Consider the following 16,297-nt stretch of genomic DNA (forward strand, 5'->3'; position numbering starts at 1 on the left):
CTAAAATAAATTTTGTTTAATTATCCTTAAACTCTTAAATTTTTTAACGATTCTTTTTATACAAGTTTAGAACACTATGAACGGTTCATTTACTAAAATCTATAATTTTTTAACATGAAATAAATTAAATATGAATTTTTTTAAAACGACAAAAGTTTAAGATATAAGTAACAAAAATATGGACGTAGAAATCAAATTTTTGCGATATTTTTTTCGGAGGACCTTTTAATAACGTTCTTAACACACCTGTAAAAAAATTGTTGAAAAACTTAAGAGTTTAAGCATAAATTAAACAAATTTGGATTGAGTAAGGACTAATATTGAGTGCAGAAATTTTTTGTAGGGATTAAAAATGCTATTAAAATTAAGTAAGGACTAAACTTACAAGGTCGCCATTTTGTAGGGACCAAAAACATAATTAACCCAAAAATAAAAAACCCCAAATATGTAACCTCTCTTAAACCCTAGATTTTAACATATCATTCAAATTGCTGCAAATACCACGGAGCTCGCCGGTCTCTACTTCCTTGATTCACTTCCTCCTTTCTGTTCGGCTTTTCTGCATTGTGAATTTTGGCTTCCGCTTTCTAAGGTATTTGATTTTCATGGTGCTGTGTTATTATGTTTTGTAGGAATTTCATTTTATCCTGATCTGTGTTTTATATATTCTTCATAAAGATTTTGTATTAGAAAAAGATCATATTTTACTGCTAGGAAATTTTTGGGATATTATTGTGAACTATTTTCATGCTTTTTGGATGATGTAAATGTTAGTTGTTTAGTAGATTGGGTCTTATTTGAATTGGTTCAATTTAATTTCCTGATACCAAACACCCCCTCACATGAGTATCCGAAAATCAAGTTTCAGCTTACTTGTTAGCTGAGGCACATACACCAGACAGGCAGACAGACACCAGATACGACACTGACGACAATGAGATGTAGACATTGATAATAATATAAGAAAAGATAAGCGATTGAATTGAATGCAATCATGTGTGTTGGTGTCATGTCAGTGTCAGATACACGCGTCGAACACTGAACACTGAACACACCTTTTTTATATTGATGTGTCGGTGCTACATAGGGTTTTTCTTTCACAGAAAATGAAAAAGATTAAAATAAATGAAATATTGTAACAATTTTACAAAATTATCCTTGTTAACCTTTGAGTGTTGACCATTGTAATCATAAATGCATAGTTGAATACAATGGACTTGAGGGTGTTGCATATATTATTTAATTTGGAGGTAGAATTGAAATAAAAAAATTAATTTCATATTGAAAACATAAAGTGATACTTATTTTGGGACAATTTGTTTTGCTAATGTGACACTTAATGTGAGACGGAGGGAGTATTATGTTGCTTTCTATCTGTATCAGAAATTTAGAATTAGAATTATAACGTGGTTGCATAATCAGAGATGGAGAGATTCTTTTCTTAGGGCAACTGCAAAAATATGTTTGACAAAATGGCTTGGAGTAAAAAATGACCTTTCTTTTGAAGTCCATGGGCTCATAGTATATTAGTTGCCATTTGGGGGGTTGTTTGATTTTGTTTTCATCTTCTTGAAACCAGAATTTGCTTGGAAGGTGACATTTAGTTGTGGCATTTTGCCATACCAGGTAGTAATGGCTTGTAGAATTCGGGAGCTGTTTTACAGTGGAAATCATTTTAGAACCAAAAAGACTGCAGCTCTCTGTCTGAGCTCAATGCTTTACCACTCTTCACAAGATGTTTATGACATGCAATGGTATCGGAGTGAGTTTCCAAAGATAATAAAGTTGACCCAATTGCTTGCAAATGTGGATACAATTAATGGAAGACTTGTTGATGCAAATAGTAATTCAACCATTTTTGATGATCAAATTGAGAGTGAAATGCATACGTTCAAGTCTCTTGTCCGAGTGTTTATCGGGTCTCCGTTTGTTCAGGACAAAATGAGACGTGTTTTGGCCTCCAACACAAATACACAACATGATACATTTACCCCTTTCAGTAAAACAACCGAAAGGGAACCTAGAGTGATTGATTCACTGACTAAGGTGAGCAATTTTCTTGATGTTTCTGCTCAACAGAGGAAGGTGGTCCGTTTCAAAGTATGCCCACAGGTTACGCAGCATCATATATGGACTGGTGCACTTAAAGAAACACTGAATAATTTTGCAGTTGATTTGGATTATTTGGCTTCTCAGGGCTCAAACGAAGGTACTACATTGGGTCAGCAAATTATTCACAGCTGCTTGAAGTTTCTAAAAGAAACTGCCAGTTTTTCTGACGCCGACTCAACATCATGGATGAAGTTTTCACCTGCAAAAATTGTTAATTCTTCTGATTCCCAGAAATGGGAAGATGTTCTTGCGATGTTCAATGACCTGATTAAATGCTGTAAAAGCGAAACAAGATTAAAGTCGCATGTGGCTAAGGTTGAGGTCATGAAGGAGGGACTTTTACACATCAAGGATATTTCAATCGATAACAGTATTGCTTACAAGGATGCTAAATATCTACAAATCCTGGTGCAGAAGAAGCTTTCAAAAACACTGGGCCACTCATCTGGTTGCTTATTCACATTATTACAGTATTACCTCTATGGGAGAGTTACCGATATTGAAGTAGATCTGTGTGGTGGGATTTATAAAAATGGAAATGATAGCAGGTTTTGCTTGTCTATGGGAAGAATTTTGACTTCAGATAGTGAGAGGATGATTGGGCGTGGTGTGAAGCAGTTGGATCGAGCACTTGGGCTTTTCAAGTTTGTATGGGAAACAGCTGGAATGAAAGGGCATTTGGACTTACGAGGCCATTTGTGGTGTGTTGGAGCAGACAATAGGGTTCTTAGATATAGAGGGAACATGTATTTTTTGCACGGCGTATGCCTGTGACCAGTGATAGCATTGCAATACCATCTTATTTTACACTGGATTGAATTAGTTATCAGTCAGTGGTGCCAATGGCAACTCAAATTCAGGATCTTCATTTGATATTAATTTGTCTTAAAGAACCAAATGTTTCTCCCCTGATTTTAGAGGAAACTAGGTAACAAATGTGGTTGTCTTTGACAAATGAGATAATGTGAAATTGGGGAAAAGTATTTTGCTGGCAAAAGAAGCAATAAAATTTATTTCTCAATTTTTATATGATATTTCTACCTCATTCATCTGTGTATTCTCTTTTTGTTTGCACCTTTATACTTCTTGACTTTTTTTTTTCTTTTTGACTTGATACTTATGCCTAAAACCGTTGGTGATTATGTGTCGAGACCATAACATTAGTAACTTATTAATCATGAAAGTCGTCAATTTTGGATATATTTTTTTTAATTTGAGCATTTATCTGTATTATAAATTGTAAATCTTGTATGCATAATCTTCAGTATAGTGGGCATTCTACTATAGCATTTTTTGGGGTTTGCTTCTTCGTGTTGCTACCAGGGACTGACAGGTGACACCTATGGTATTCATAATTTTGGTATGGTGGCCATCCCACTTACTTTTTCTTGGTTGGCTGCTTCATGTTAAACTATCTTGGCTTGGCAACTTTGTTTGATACGCAGTAGTTTTCCCTTTGTACTTTTATTCATATAGTTTCTCTAAACGTGTGCTGTTGTAGGAATGGTGGGTTTATCTCTAGGAGAACAACATTTCATTCAAGGTGGCATTGCTCAGGATCTTCGCTGTGATGGTAGAAAGAGATTAACTTATCGACCAATCCATGTTGAAACTGGAGTTATTCCTCAGGTAATGCTTTGATGACTTGGCACTTGCAAGGGTATCTGAATGATTTGACCCCAGCCAGCTGAATTTTTCTTTATTCAAATAGTTTTAATTCGTACATTTGATGATCTTAGGCAAATGGTTCGGCAAGAGTAAAAATTGGTGCTACAGAGGTCATTGCCAGTGTGAAGGTTTGTTAAAATGTTGGAACTGATCTCTTCTTTCATGACTCATACCTTACTTTAGTTTAATAGTACAATTGTTTTTTTTTTTTTTTTTCATTTAAAATCACGTTAGTTTTCTACTGATCATACTATATTGGCTACACAAGTGCAGGCTGAACTTGGAAAACCAAGCTCAATGCAACCTGACAAAGGGAAAGTCTTCATATACATTGATTGTAGTTCGACTGCAGAGCCTGCTTTTGAGGTTGCATATTCTGTTGCATGTGTTTCTTCTCTTTATCTAGTGAAGTGAATCAAATATTCTGGTTTACTTCATGTTATATAAGTATCTTGAATAGGGATGGAAATGAGTCGGGCTGAGTCAAACTTGGTTGAACATGACTCGATAAGAACCAGTTCAACTCAAAGCTTGACTCGAGTTCGACAGGGACATATTTTTTTCATCAATAAGTAATAGACTCTCATCAATCATAGTGTTTTCCAGTATTATCAAAACGTGGCCATGCTAGTGCAATGATGGTACAGTGTTAGTCATTTACAAGCCACCCTATACATGCTATGGTGCAGTGCAGTGGTGGCTGCCATTCTCATGACACCACCAGCGAAAACAGCCTTCGATTCTAGACTTCCAGTAGCCAGCCTATTACTCTTCACTTTAGCTAGTCAAACTCTTCAACGACCGAACTCCTCAGCTGATTAGTCACCTTCATTTACTGCCAAACTTCTTTGGCGTTGTTGCATCTCCAGTGACCCTCTCCACCGCCTTCCATTTTATGGCAAAGTTCCCTTTTAAGTGAACAAACATTTTATTTTTTTTTCTCTTTTTTGGCAACTTCTTTTGTTCTCCTTGTTCTGTTCCCTTTCAAATATGGCACCACACCATATTTGTTACTTTTATAGACACCATCCATCTGCCATAGACCGTAATACTTTTGCATCAGATTTTTGCTTGTCACCATGAACAGCCTTCTGCCACAAATAACAGCTGTGTTCTCTATTAATTGCTGTCTTATTTATCGTTCTTATTTTTAGATACCTTTTAGTGCTTCAATATAATTAGTTTTATTTGGTGTTCTATATCTTTTGTATATTTATATAGGGAAGAGGGGGTGAAGAGTTGTCAGCAGAACTTTCAACTGCTCTTCAACGATGTCTCTTGGGTGCTAAAAGTGGAGCAGGTACATCTTTCTCCTAATGTGAAGATCGTGCTTACTCATACTTCCCTTCCAATGTTCTTATTTCTTTTCAATTTTATATATATTGCTGTTGAGCCATGCCCTTTTTTCCCTGCCAGGTGCTGGAATTGATCACACTTCTCTAGTTGTCGTCGAAGGAAAAATTTGTTGGGATCTTTATATTGACGGACTTGTTGTCAGTTCAGATGGAAATTTGTTAGACGCTCTAGGTGCTGCCATCAAGGTACAACTTAAAATGTATATAAATTTATATGCTATAAATGCTTGAAAAAGATGATGATAATGGATTCTTGGCCATAAAATGAGAATAGCATTTCAGACCGAAGTGACCATTCTTTCATGACATTGTGAATATGTATACTTTCCAATTTGTCTTGTTCATTATATTTTCGCCATTGATAATACAAACATGATATTGGGCTGTTTAAAAGATGTTAACTAAGATCTCCCCCTCCTTTTTTATAAATAGGAGTTTTGTGAAATGGTTTGAAGTTACCCGAATCTTGTGGTCTTCTCTAATTGTGTCATTATGCTACAGCTGAAAACGTCCTAGTTGTTTAATTTTTAAAATATCCCAAACGATCTTGCAATTGGTTAAATGGAGGTTTTTGCTCATGGATTTGTTATATTACCATAATGTTGAGAATATAAAGATATTTTTAGGATAAGATTGTGTTTGGAAGAGCCTATTTACAACTTATTTGAATTTATATTATAAAAAAGCATTTGTGCAAGTGCTAGGGGGAACTTATAAAAATAACATACGTTCATCAGTTGTTTTTAGCTTATTTCAACAACCTTTTCAAGTTAGTTTATGAAACCAACTTACAACTTTTATGAAAACAAAAAAATTAACTTCATTGATTTCCTCTTTGATAAAAAGAAAAAAACTTATAGATAAGTGCTGATATAATAAACACTTATTCAACAAGCACTTTTTAAGTTGTTTACACAAACACAACCTTAACCGGAAAGGCCCTAACATATGGTTCTTGTTATTCTTTTAGGCTGCTTTGAGCAATACCGGTATTCCAAGCGTCAAAGTTACTGCTGATGCATCAAGTGATCAGCAACCAGAAGTTGACGTAAGTGACGAGGAGTTTCTGCAGTTTGACACATCTGGAGTCCCTGTGATAATTACTCTGACTAAGGTAACATACTTATGCTATCTTGTGTTCTAAGATTGACAATATTTTGTGAATTTCATACAATCTCTATTTGCTAGGTTGGGAGGCACTATATTGTGGATGCCACGCCTGAAGAGGAATCACAAATGAGCTCTGCAGTTTCTATCTCTATTAACAGGAAAGGGCACATCTGTGGTATAACCAAACGAGGAGGTGCAGGGTTGGATCCAAGTGTCATTCTTGATATGGTATCTGTGGCTAAGCATGTAAGCGAGCAGTTAATGAATAAATTGGATTCAGAAATAGTTTCTGCTGAAGCTGAAGACGAGTCATGATGTAGATATTAGTGATCACTAGGATGTGTTGTACACTAATATATTCAGTCATTGACTTGGACAAAATTTGTAATTTGGTAATTCTTGCTAAGTAGGTGTACACTATAGATATTAGAGATGGTTGTTTGATGCCATAAAGATTTTAAATTGTGGTAAAGAGTGATGCATTTTTGGTAGATACTAACTGAAATGTAACATTCTTGTATGACATGCACTTCGTGATGAAGTTGGTATGCAAGTTATCAAATTTTAAGGAGAGATAAGGTGGTTTTATGAGATGATCATGAAGATAAAGTTTTGTGGGCTCGTCATTAACATTACTATAGGTTGTCAACAATGGCGGTTAGAGTCGCTATTGCGGCAGAGTGGGTGGTGGCTGCACAGAGCTTCAGCGTGCTGTAGGTTTTACTTGAAATGGTCGTAATTGTAACAGTGGGATATGATATAGACACGTGTAAAATTAATTTTAAACTTAGTAGGAAAATGACGATATTGGGGGGGATTTTGTCGATCAGAAGGCAAATTTTAATTAGATTAAATTTATAATGTATATCATTTGATGAGTAAAAATAATATATGGATAAATCGTTTGAATAAGAAAATTGAAAATGACAATAAATAAATAAGTTACAAATTTTGAGAAGCCAAAAATAAAGACTGTTTTGTATCTGCTATTTTTTTTGTTAATAATTTGATATTTACTTGAATATTTATCTTTTTACTCCTTGTAAATATACTTTTTTACCCTTTGAAATACTAATTTGATAAAAAGAAAGTTTGAATATAATAACATTTTAGGCCCCTTTTTCTTAAGCCATGTAGTGATTGCTTATTTTTGGTTTTAAACACTATTTTTACAAGTATTTTTGGTTTTCAACATATTGATATATCATGGGGAAAATAAAGAAAAATCAGGTGCAAATAAAAAACAAAAGAAATAGGTGTGAACATGGGACTTTCGCATGAAAGTGAAACAATGATATAGTATAGTACACTAAGATGAATGGTGGACAGTGGAAGACAATAAAAATGAATAACTAATTGTAAAGAGTTGACTGATGTGGACCTATCCACAGTTGACATCAAAAGTGCATGTCTTGCTCACTTATGATTATGGAAATCTTGGTTACTTCAACTTCTTTTACTTCTTACTGTGCTTGCTTTCACTTCAAATCTTCTTCATGTTCTCTTCCTTACTAGTTGTTCAATTATTTCTGCTTCATTAATAGCAACAAAAGAGAGAGAAGGAGAAGATTGCAATCAGTGTTTGTTTGATAGTAAGTCCTGCTTACCAAAATCTGCAACTTTTAACTTATAGTTGATTCTCACTAACTATCACCATTTATTGTTTGGTGAATGATTTTGATTTAGCAAATCTGGGATAATCTAGCTAGTTTTTTTATGGATATGCAAATGTTACTATATTAGTTGCTATGATATTGTTTGAATCTCGATCATTTAATTCTATCATTAGCCACTAGATATTAGTATTTGACACTAGTACAATGCTTGAAAGACTGCTTGTTGCTTGGGACTCAGCAGTGATTCTAAGTGAATTATTATTTCCTAATTAATTATTTTGTATTTCAGATGACATCAGTCCTTTCTGAATGCTTCAAAGTCATCGCGGAAAAATTTCTGGATCTGACAATAGGCGAAGCACGTTACCTATGTTGCTTCAAGACCATAGCTGAAGAGCATGAAAGGGAAAAGTGCAAGCTGAGAGCAAAAAGGAAAGGTGTACAAGAAAATGTGAATGTGGCAAAGAATAGAGCTGAGGAGATAGTGAATGATGTTACAGTTTGGATCCAAAATGCTGACAATATTATCGATGAAAACACTGAAACAAAAAGGACTTGTTTTTTTGGATGGTGTCCAAATTGTATGTGGCAATACCAAAGAGGCAAGAAACTAGCGTTAAAGACGTTGGAGATTGCAGAACTTAAAGGACTTAACTTTGAAAGTGTTGGCCGTGCCGGTAAGCTTCCTGGTGTGGAGTATCATTCTTCGCAAGATTTTATTGAATTTGAGAGCAGAAGCTCCCAACATAAACAACTTTTGGATGCAATAAAAGATGACCAAAACTTTATGGTTGGATTGCATGGTATGGGAGGGACTGGTAAGACAACATTGGTGCAAAAAGTCGGTAATGAAGTCAAAAGATCAAACCTATTTGATGAAGTCATCTTTACTACAGTGTCACATGCCCCTGATATCAGAAAGATTCAAGATAACATTGCTGTCCCTTTAGGTTTGAAACTTGAAGAAGGAGACCAGTTGCAAAGGGCCAAAAAACTATGGTCGAGATTAATGAATGGGGAAAGGATACTTGTAATATTAGATGATGTTTGGGAGGAGCTAAAGTTTGAGGATATCGGTATCCCCTCTGGTAACAATCACAATGGTTGTAGAGTTTTGCTTACTTCACGCAAGATGAGTGTATGCAATTCAATGAGCTGCCAAAGCACGATTGAGCTAGAGCTTTTATCTGAGGAAGATGCAAAGATTCTTTTTGAAAAGCATACTGGATTAAGGGACGACTCGTCGAAAAGTTTGAAAAAATTGGCACAGCAAATTGCGAATGAATGTAAAAGATCACCTGTCGCGATTACAGCTATAGCAAAAAGTCTGAAGCACCAGCCTCCGGAACTTTGGAAGGCAGCTTTTAAAAGCTTGAAAGAATTTAAACAAATCCGCAATGTTGATGAAGATTTGAAGATCTATAAATGCTTTCAGGTACAAAAAGTGTAACCAATGTATCTTACCATTAGGTGGAATCAGCTACATGAATCAAACAATGCCATAATGTTTTAACTCCAAATTCTTGTTGATGATTTCAGGTAAGCTACGAAAATCTTAAGGATGAAAAGGCCAAGAAACTCTTCATGTTATGTTCTCTATTCCCTGAAGATTATGAAATTCGTGTGGAAGATCTAACCAGATTTGGGAAAGGATTAGGCATATTTGGAGACGTTGACTCGTATGAAGCAGCAAGGATAGAAATGCTTACAGCGAAAAGGAAACTCCTAGATGCTTGTTTATTGTTGAAAGGTCGGGAAGGACGTGTCAAAATGCATGATCTGGTACGTGATGCGGCACATTGGATTAAAAACTATGAGATTCAGGTGATTATGGGATGCAAAATTCATTCAACAGCAAAAAAAGGTACCATGACATATTTGTATTGCCACGATGTAAAAAGATTTTCCCCCCTTCTGAATCAGTTGGATTGCGCCAAACTTGAGATTCTGATAATACTTTGCTTAGACATAGATGGTGTTGTGGAAATGCCACAAGCATTTTTCGAAGGAACAAAAGGTCTAGAAGTTTTGGCTATAGCCAAGGCCGAAAACATTAGGGGAAAGCCGAGTCTAGTTTTGCCACGATCAATTGAATTCTTAAAAAACATCCACACTCTATGTTTGAGAGGTTTTAATTTGGGTGATATCGCTATTCTGCTAAAACTAGAAATACTCGAGACTCTTGAGTTGAGTGATTGCTCAATCATTAGACTTCCCAAAGGGATGGTGAAACTAGAGAAGTTGAGATTATTGAGTTTGACATGTTGTGTAATTGATAAGAATCCATTTGAAGTGATCGGAAAACTTTCTCAATTAGAAGAATTGTACGTCATGCGAAGTCCGGACAGATTCAAATGGAGATTTGACAAAGAAGTTGTTGCTACCATTTTTGACAAATACAACATTATCCCGACATTGCAGAGGTACCATATACAGATAGGGCACGATTTGGGATTATATCATTCAGTGGATGATTCCATATCAAGAGCTTTGTCTATTGAATATTTTGATCCCACTTCAAATGCAACAATTAAGGACCTGGTGGAAAGAGCAGAGATTCTTCATTTGAAGAGGATTCAAGGAGATTATACAACTGTAACACCGCAACTAGTTGAAGCAATAGGAGGAGAAATGAATGACATGATCCACCTCAAGCTTGAGATTTGTTCTAAGATAGAATGCCTCATTGATACTAATAACTTTTCATCTTCTGTTGGAAGCATATTCTCTAAGTTGGTTAAGATAGAGGTTAGAGGCATGGAAAATTTGAAAGAACTGTGCCATGGTCCACCTCCTTCTGACTTCTTTGGTAACATGCAAGAGATGAGTATCCATTTATGTCACCAGTTGCATGGAAGATTATTTGAAGGAAACTTGAACCTTGGTAGAATTAAGGTGCTTCAAGTTGAATATTGTCGCATGTTAACGTCTATGTTCACGCCTTCCACGGCTTCAAGTCTTGTCCTATTGGAAGAACTGATAATAGAAGGTTGCAAGGAACTGAGAAACATAATAGCATACGAGGAGGAAGAAGAAAACATACAAGAGCATATAGTACCACATGATGATAATGATAAAAAAGTTTATGGCTCAATTTTTCCAAAGTTGAAAACTTTTGACTTAATAATGTGTGACCAATTAGAATTTATAATCACAGAATGTGTCACAAGCAGTCCTTCTAAATGCCTTTTGAGACAGTCACTGATCCTGTGCCATGTTAGAGAGATAAGGCTCAAAAACTGTTTAAAAGTAAAAGTTTTGTTCAGTCTATCGGTTGCTCGAACAATGTTGTTGGAAGAATTGAGAATTAAGGAATGCCATTCATTGAAGAACATTATAACAGATGTTGGAGATGACCCGAATAGCGTGACGCGTGGCTCAGTCTTCCCAAGGTTGAAATTCCTGAGTGTTCAAGATTGTAGCCAAATGGAATATATGTTGGGACAAGAACATGAAGAACATAATAATAATGACACAGAGGTTCATATTGATCTCCCAGAATTGGAGCATTTAACTTTCTCTAGAGTACCAAAACTCGTCAGTACTTGCTCCATGCGCTACAATGCCACATATCCATCTTTGAAGGAGTTTTGTTTGGAAAGGTGTCCCGAGTTTACCATCAACTCTATTAGTGATTTCATGTTTCATTTGGGTGCAAGACAACTGGCCAACACATCCACTGAGGTACCAAAATTCTTATATTACGGTAGAAATTTTTGTTAAATGAAGTCACATATTTTCCTATTTTATCATGATTGTTAATTTGTTATGTTGAACACAATTAACCATCAATTTGAACTTCATTAACCACAATGAGTTGTGACACCTTGTTATTTTCATTAACCATCCATTGAACGTAATTAACCATCAAAATTGACGACGAAAATTAATGTCAAATTTGTGTAAAATAACAACTCTTAGAGTAATGCTGCACACTTTCCGTAAGAAATACCTTTGAAACTCCACATAGCTTCAATACAATGCTTGGTCCACACATCTCCTAAATTTGGGTTGTTTCTCGTGTCAAATTCAACTAATTAGTGTATGCTTCAATTCTATAGGACATAGGAGAAATCATGAAGCATTTCCAGACTCTAGAAAAGCTATGCATAGAGAACTCAGACATTCAAGGGATATTTGGTCTTGAAGCACATCCAATCATTGGTCAACAAATGAGCTCAAGTTTGCAATCCTTGAAATTGAACAATCTACATGATCTAAGGTACACATTCATGGGTCCAAAAAATTTTATGAGCCTCCAAAATGTCAAAACTTTACAAATTGAGGGATGTAGTAAACTCAAAGTTGTCTTCTCAGCATCTGTCTTGAGAAGCCTGCCACAACTTGCATATCTAGAAATCAGCAACTGTGAAGGATTACATAAAATAATGGAAGACAATGAGGAAAATCAAAGGCAGACAATTCCTCAATCTCAACTGATATGCTTTCCGAAGCTCGTTGCACTTATCATCAAGAGTTGCCAGAGTTTGAAAAGTCTCATCTCTGTCGCCACATTCCAAGAGTTTCCAAAGTTAGAGCTCATGATCATAAAAGAAGCCTCTCAGTTAGAGGACATGTTTATAAGTGAACCACATGATGAGATTCCTAATCAGAAACTTCGGCTTCCTAAACTCAAATATCTAGTGCTTATGCAACTGCCGAACCTCACTGATCCGAGCCAACATATGGAGTTGCCGAATGTGACTTACAGCATTGTGGATCATTGCCCTAACCTTTCATTTGATTCAACAGCTACTCTCGAGGACTTAAAGAATATATTAGAAGGTATGCACTTCATCTATCATAATTGTCTACTTATTAAGAAAACTTTTATTGTTATTGTAATTTTCACTGTATAAACCAGTACCTTCTAAAGCAAGAAATCTTTTTTCACGTCTAAAACATACCACTCCCTTTTCTTTTTTTGCTATAATTTTGACAGTTTATTCTTTCTTATTTTAGACAGTAACATTGATCGCGATGTTCACTGGGAGTTATTTGAAATATTTGACACTATAGTGGAAGAGGCTGAAAATGAAAATCCAATATCAGAAACCATTCATCAATTACCGATGGTACGGGAAGTTCAAGATGTGCAGGTTCAGTCAGCACCTCAAAAGGAGCTTCTTTGTTCACGGGTTAATACTAACTAATCTATCTATATATGTCACATTGCACACTTGAAGTTTTCAATCATTGCTGGTTAATCTTACCATATAAGAACCCACCTGGGTTGGCCTGGTGGTGTTGGCTTGGGACCTTAGAGTTTGCTCCTCTCAAGGTCTTAGGTTCGATTCTCCTTGGTGCCAATTTCGGTGGGCTAGTTTAGCTTCTACAAAAAAAAAAAAAAAATCTTACCATATAAGCGATGTAATTATATCTTTTGGTGTTGCTTAGATTATTGATGAAGAAGATAACAAAATTGTTGCTGTACATGATTCAAGAATGGAAACTTCATCAACAGATTTAGAAGTGATAACATTAACAAGGCCTTGTCCAACTCCTTCAGATATCCATCAATGTGAAATAACACAAGTTGGTTTACTTACTCTATTTGTAATTAACAACTAGTGCTGTATATGGAAATAAATGTCTTTTTTTTGAAGAATTGGAAATAAATGTCTTTAAATGTAACCCTTTCTTCGTCATGAATTCACATAGGAGCTGGTGGATGAAAAAGTAGTTAGAGAAAGAAGTTTGCTTGACCAACAAGAAGTGCTCAGAAAAGAAAGTTTCAAACTGGAAATTGCTGTGCCATTGCCTTATAATGTCTTGGTGAGTTTCAGCTTTTATGATATTGTGCTTCTTAAGACAAAACATTGCAAACTCATGCATGTATCCTTTTGTATTCCTTCAGTGTACTAAACAAACAGTGGAACAAAGTCTTCTGGAGTGTCCTGAGGCAGATAAAACCATAACAGAAATATGGTCAACAAACTCAGAACCAAGGAAACAATCTCCAAGATCGTTACTTATTCCATTACAAAAAGCATCTTCACAGGTAATATTTTTCTGTTTGAATAGTGAAGTACATATGAGTATGTGAGCAGTAGGAAAAATAATATACTTGGTACCATGCAGAATGTTAATGGAAATGCTGAAGAAGTTTCAACTTCAGATGAAACTAATACAGTAAGTTCACCATGTCATTTAGGACCACAGACAGTGTAAAACTCTTTACACTGACAGTGTACCAAAATTATACTCTTTCTTTTGAATGTGTTCAATGGCTAAAATCCTGTTTTATATCATATTTGTTTTAGTCGCCACAGTTGGTTGAAAAACAATCAATAAATGAACAAATTCCTATGGAACAAGGAACATTAAGAGAGAATAAGAGCTTCAATGGAACTCCTGATGAACATTCCAATCTTACACAAAATGTTAAAAGCTCTACAAATGGAAGTGTTTCTGAAGTAGCGTTAAGAAAAACTGCATCAGCAGTCCCATCATTTCAAGAGTTGGATTGTTCATCCCTTGCTCCAGTGGTTGCTTTGTTGAATGAAACCTCTTCCAAGGTAATCCATTGGTTCTTTTTTAGTTTTCGTTTTAATGTTATTTAAACATACTAAGAAAACCGATAAATTTAATTATTTCTGGTGGAATTATTTGTCATTTTTCTATAATACTCTTAACTATTTATCATCTCATTTCACGTATTTCTCTCTGCAATAAATAGTTAAAGATATTATTGACAAAATAATAATTAAAGTTTCGTTAAACTTTGAAATTGACAAATAAATAGGAACAAATGCTTTTTACAAAAATTCCATTTAAATTGAGTAACTTTTTTAGCAATGTTATATTCCTTGTTTGCATGCATTTGAAGGAATGTTAGTATGTTTCTAATGATTTGAAGCTATGATCTCATTTTATTTGTTTTAGATTTCTCCAATCACTGAAACCAATGAAACATGTTCCACTTCATCATCAATGCAAAGAATGTCAAGTAGCTTGTTGCAAGAGAAATTCAACAAAAATGCCAAAGTTGATTGCTTTTCACCTGATACTCAAAACTCAAGTTCTAGTCTGATTCTTGAGCTGAAAACTGAACTATCTGTGTATCTCAACATGTCACTTGAGACTATCATTGACAAAAATGTTTTCAACGATGTAGAGAGGATTGTAAATTCTTTAGCAAGGGAAATTACAGATGCTTTCAAACAGAACATCCTCAAAGACTTCACAAATCGGTTGAAAATTTTCAAAGTAAGTGTTCCAAAAGCCATGAGCACATTAGAATCAAGTTCTGAGTTCATGTCTAATTATGAGAACCTTAATATGGAGCTGAATGTCAAGTTGAGTGAAGGACAAGAAAAAATTGAAAACTTGGAGACCAAACTTTCTGAGACATTGGCAAAAGAGTATACTATTGATATGGAGATTCAAAGATTGGTTAATGAAAAAAGTGAGATTCTTGCTCAGAAGAACTTTCTTGAATCTCAACTTGATAAGTGCACTCAAGTGGTATCTAAGGATTATGAAAAATGGAAAGGTTTGGGAGAGGAACTGAAATCATGCACTGATGGGTGGTTAAAGTCTAAGGAAGATTTAGCTCATGCAAATGCTAGCTGGAAGATCTTAAAGGAGATTTTACTTTTATGACTAAAATCTCATAATTTAGCTTTACAAATATTATGAATTTGAAAACTTCTATTAATGATTATTAAGAATCATTTTCTTTTTTTTCTGAATAAGCCAAATATTTCATTAATTAAACTATTCTAGCACAAGAAACGCCGAGAATAAATAATTAGAAATACAAGCAAATAAGAAAAACAAAAACAAGGCAAAAACAAAGAGAAAATTAAGAACTAAGACAACATAAAGTATTAGACCACCATTGATGCATACCATATGAAAAACTTTTGAACTTAGCGTTAATCCACCACCAAACTTGAAATTTCACACGATCTAAGATTTGAGATGGAGACAAAACTTTATGATAAAAAAGTTTAGCGCTCTATTTAAATAGTTCAAAGACAAACCAATCAATCAAATTGCATAAAAACATTCATGCAATTCTTAAGAGAAAGAGTGAAGTGCACTAAATTGATTGGCGTGCAAAATAATGTTATCGGATAGGGCAGTGTAGAATCCTAAGGTGAGGGAACAATCAAGTCCCTCACTAGTGGAATAAGTAATTTTACCATAAGAAGATTAGATCAATGGTTTGAAAGTGTTCCACTTAAACATAGAGAATACTTATAATACACTTTAATTTCCACACACAATAAAAAATCATAACTCCCAACAAAAAAACAAATTGCATTAATCACAACTGAATTTCAAAACTCTCTTGCCGATCCAAGATCCTCTCTTCCTTACTCACCATCGATGGCAATGATCGACATCATCCACAACGGTGATTTACACCACCAACCACCACACATCAAACAACGACCACATACACCACCAATGACAACATTTTCTCCT

General features: G+C 35.0%; 3 protein-coding genes across 6 annotated transcripts; all 3 read left to right on the forward strand.

The window, feature by feature from the left end:
• Positions 1-476: 476 nt before the first annotated feature.
• Positions 477-3,161, forward strand: LOC146953284 (exosome complex exonuclease). 2 transcript variants are annotated; one of them, XM_085708512.1, is made up of 2 exons: positions 477-592; positions 1,580-3,161. In XM_085708512.1, the coding sequence occupies exon 2, from the start codon at positions 1,633-1,635 to the stop codon at positions 2,884-2,886; it is 1,254 nt and encodes a 417-aa protein (XP_085564638.1). In that variant the 5' UTR covers positions 477-592; positions 1,580-1,632; the 3' UTR covers positions 2,887-3,161. The 2 variants fall into 2 exon arrangements, with proteins under 2 accessions (XP_085564638.1, XP_085564639.1); XM_085708513.1 differs by having other exon boundaries at positions 1,627-3,161.
• LOC146953285 (uncharacterized) lies at positions 477-6,854 on the forward strand. The gene is made up of 8 exons (XM_085708514.1): positions 477-592; positions 3,614-3,741; positions 3,852-3,908; positions 4,054-4,146; positions 5,002-5,080; positions 5,197-5,321; positions 6,106-6,249; positions 6,324-6,854. The coding sequence occupies exons 2-8, from the start codon at positions 3,616-3,618 to the stop codon at positions 6,558-6,560; spliced, it is 861 nt and encodes a 286-aa protein (XP_085564640.1). The 5' UTR covers positions 477-592; positions 3,614-3,615; the 3' UTR covers positions 6,561-6,854.
• A 581-nt stretch (positions 6,855-7,435) lies between these two features.
• LOC146953286 (uncharacterized) lies at positions 7,436-15,555 on the forward strand. 3 transcript variants are annotated; one of them, XM_085708515.1, is made up of 11 exons: positions 7,436-7,837; positions 8,151-9,296; positions 9,401-11,545; positions 11,923-12,646; positions 12,824-12,999; positions 13,259-13,396; positions 13,523-13,636; positions 13,719-13,862; positions 13,943-13,993; positions 14,125-14,379; positions 14,747-15,555. In XM_085708515.1, exons 2-11 carry the CDS (start codon positions 8,151-8,153, stop codon positions 15,464-15,466), a joined length of 5,613 nt encoding a protein of 1,870 aa, XP_085564641.1. In that variant the 5' UTR covers positions 7,436-7,837; the 3' UTR covers positions 15,467-15,555. The 3 variants fall into 3 exon arrangements, with proteins under 3 accessions (XP_085564641.1, XP_085564643.1, XP_085564642.1); XM_085708517.1 differs by having other exon boundaries at positions 7,476-7,837; positions 14,979-15,555; XM_085708516.1 differs by lacking the exon at positions 13,943-13,993 and having other exon boundaries at positions 7,476-7,837.
• Positions 15,556-16,297: the final 742 nt, after the last annotated feature.

Source organism: Medicago sativa, chromosome 1, assembly GCF_051527215.1.
Source record: "Medicago sativa cultivar Bolivia chromosome 1, Bolivia_mono, whole genome shotgun sequence".
In the NCBI taxonomy this organism is placed as follows: domain Eukaryota; kingdom Viridiplantae; phylum Streptophyta; class Magnoliopsida; order Fabales; family Fabaceae; genus Medicago; species Medicago sativa.

Coding starts and splice junctions, on each gene's coding strand:
- LOC146953284 (XM_085708512.1), top strand. CDS start 1,633: ATGGCTTGTAGAATTCGGGAGCTGTTTTACAGTGGAAATCATTTTAGA.
- LOC146953285 (XM_085708514.1), top strand. CDS start 3,616: ATGGTGGGTTTATCTCTAGGAGAACAACATTTCATTCAAGGTGGCATT. Junction 3,909..4,053: donor AGGTCATTGCCAGTGTGAAG/GTTTGTTAAAAT, acceptor ACACAAGTGCAG/GCTGAACTTGGAAAACCAAG. Junction 5,322..6,105: donor CTCTAGGTGCTGCCATCAAG/GTACAACTTAAA, acceptor TTATTCTTTTAG/GCTGCTTTGAGCAATACCGG.
- LOC146953286 (XM_085708515.1), top strand. CDS start 8,151: ATGACATCAGTCCTTTCTGAATGCTTCAAAGTCATCGCGGAAAAATTT. Junction 9,297..9,400: donor AGATCTATAAATGCTTTCAG/GTACAAAAAGTG, acceptor TGATGATTTCAG/GTAAGCTACGAAAATCTTAA. Junction 13,863..13,942: donor TACAAAAAGCATCTTCACAG/GTAATATTTTTC, acceptor GGTACCATGCAG/AATGTTAATGGAAATGCTGA.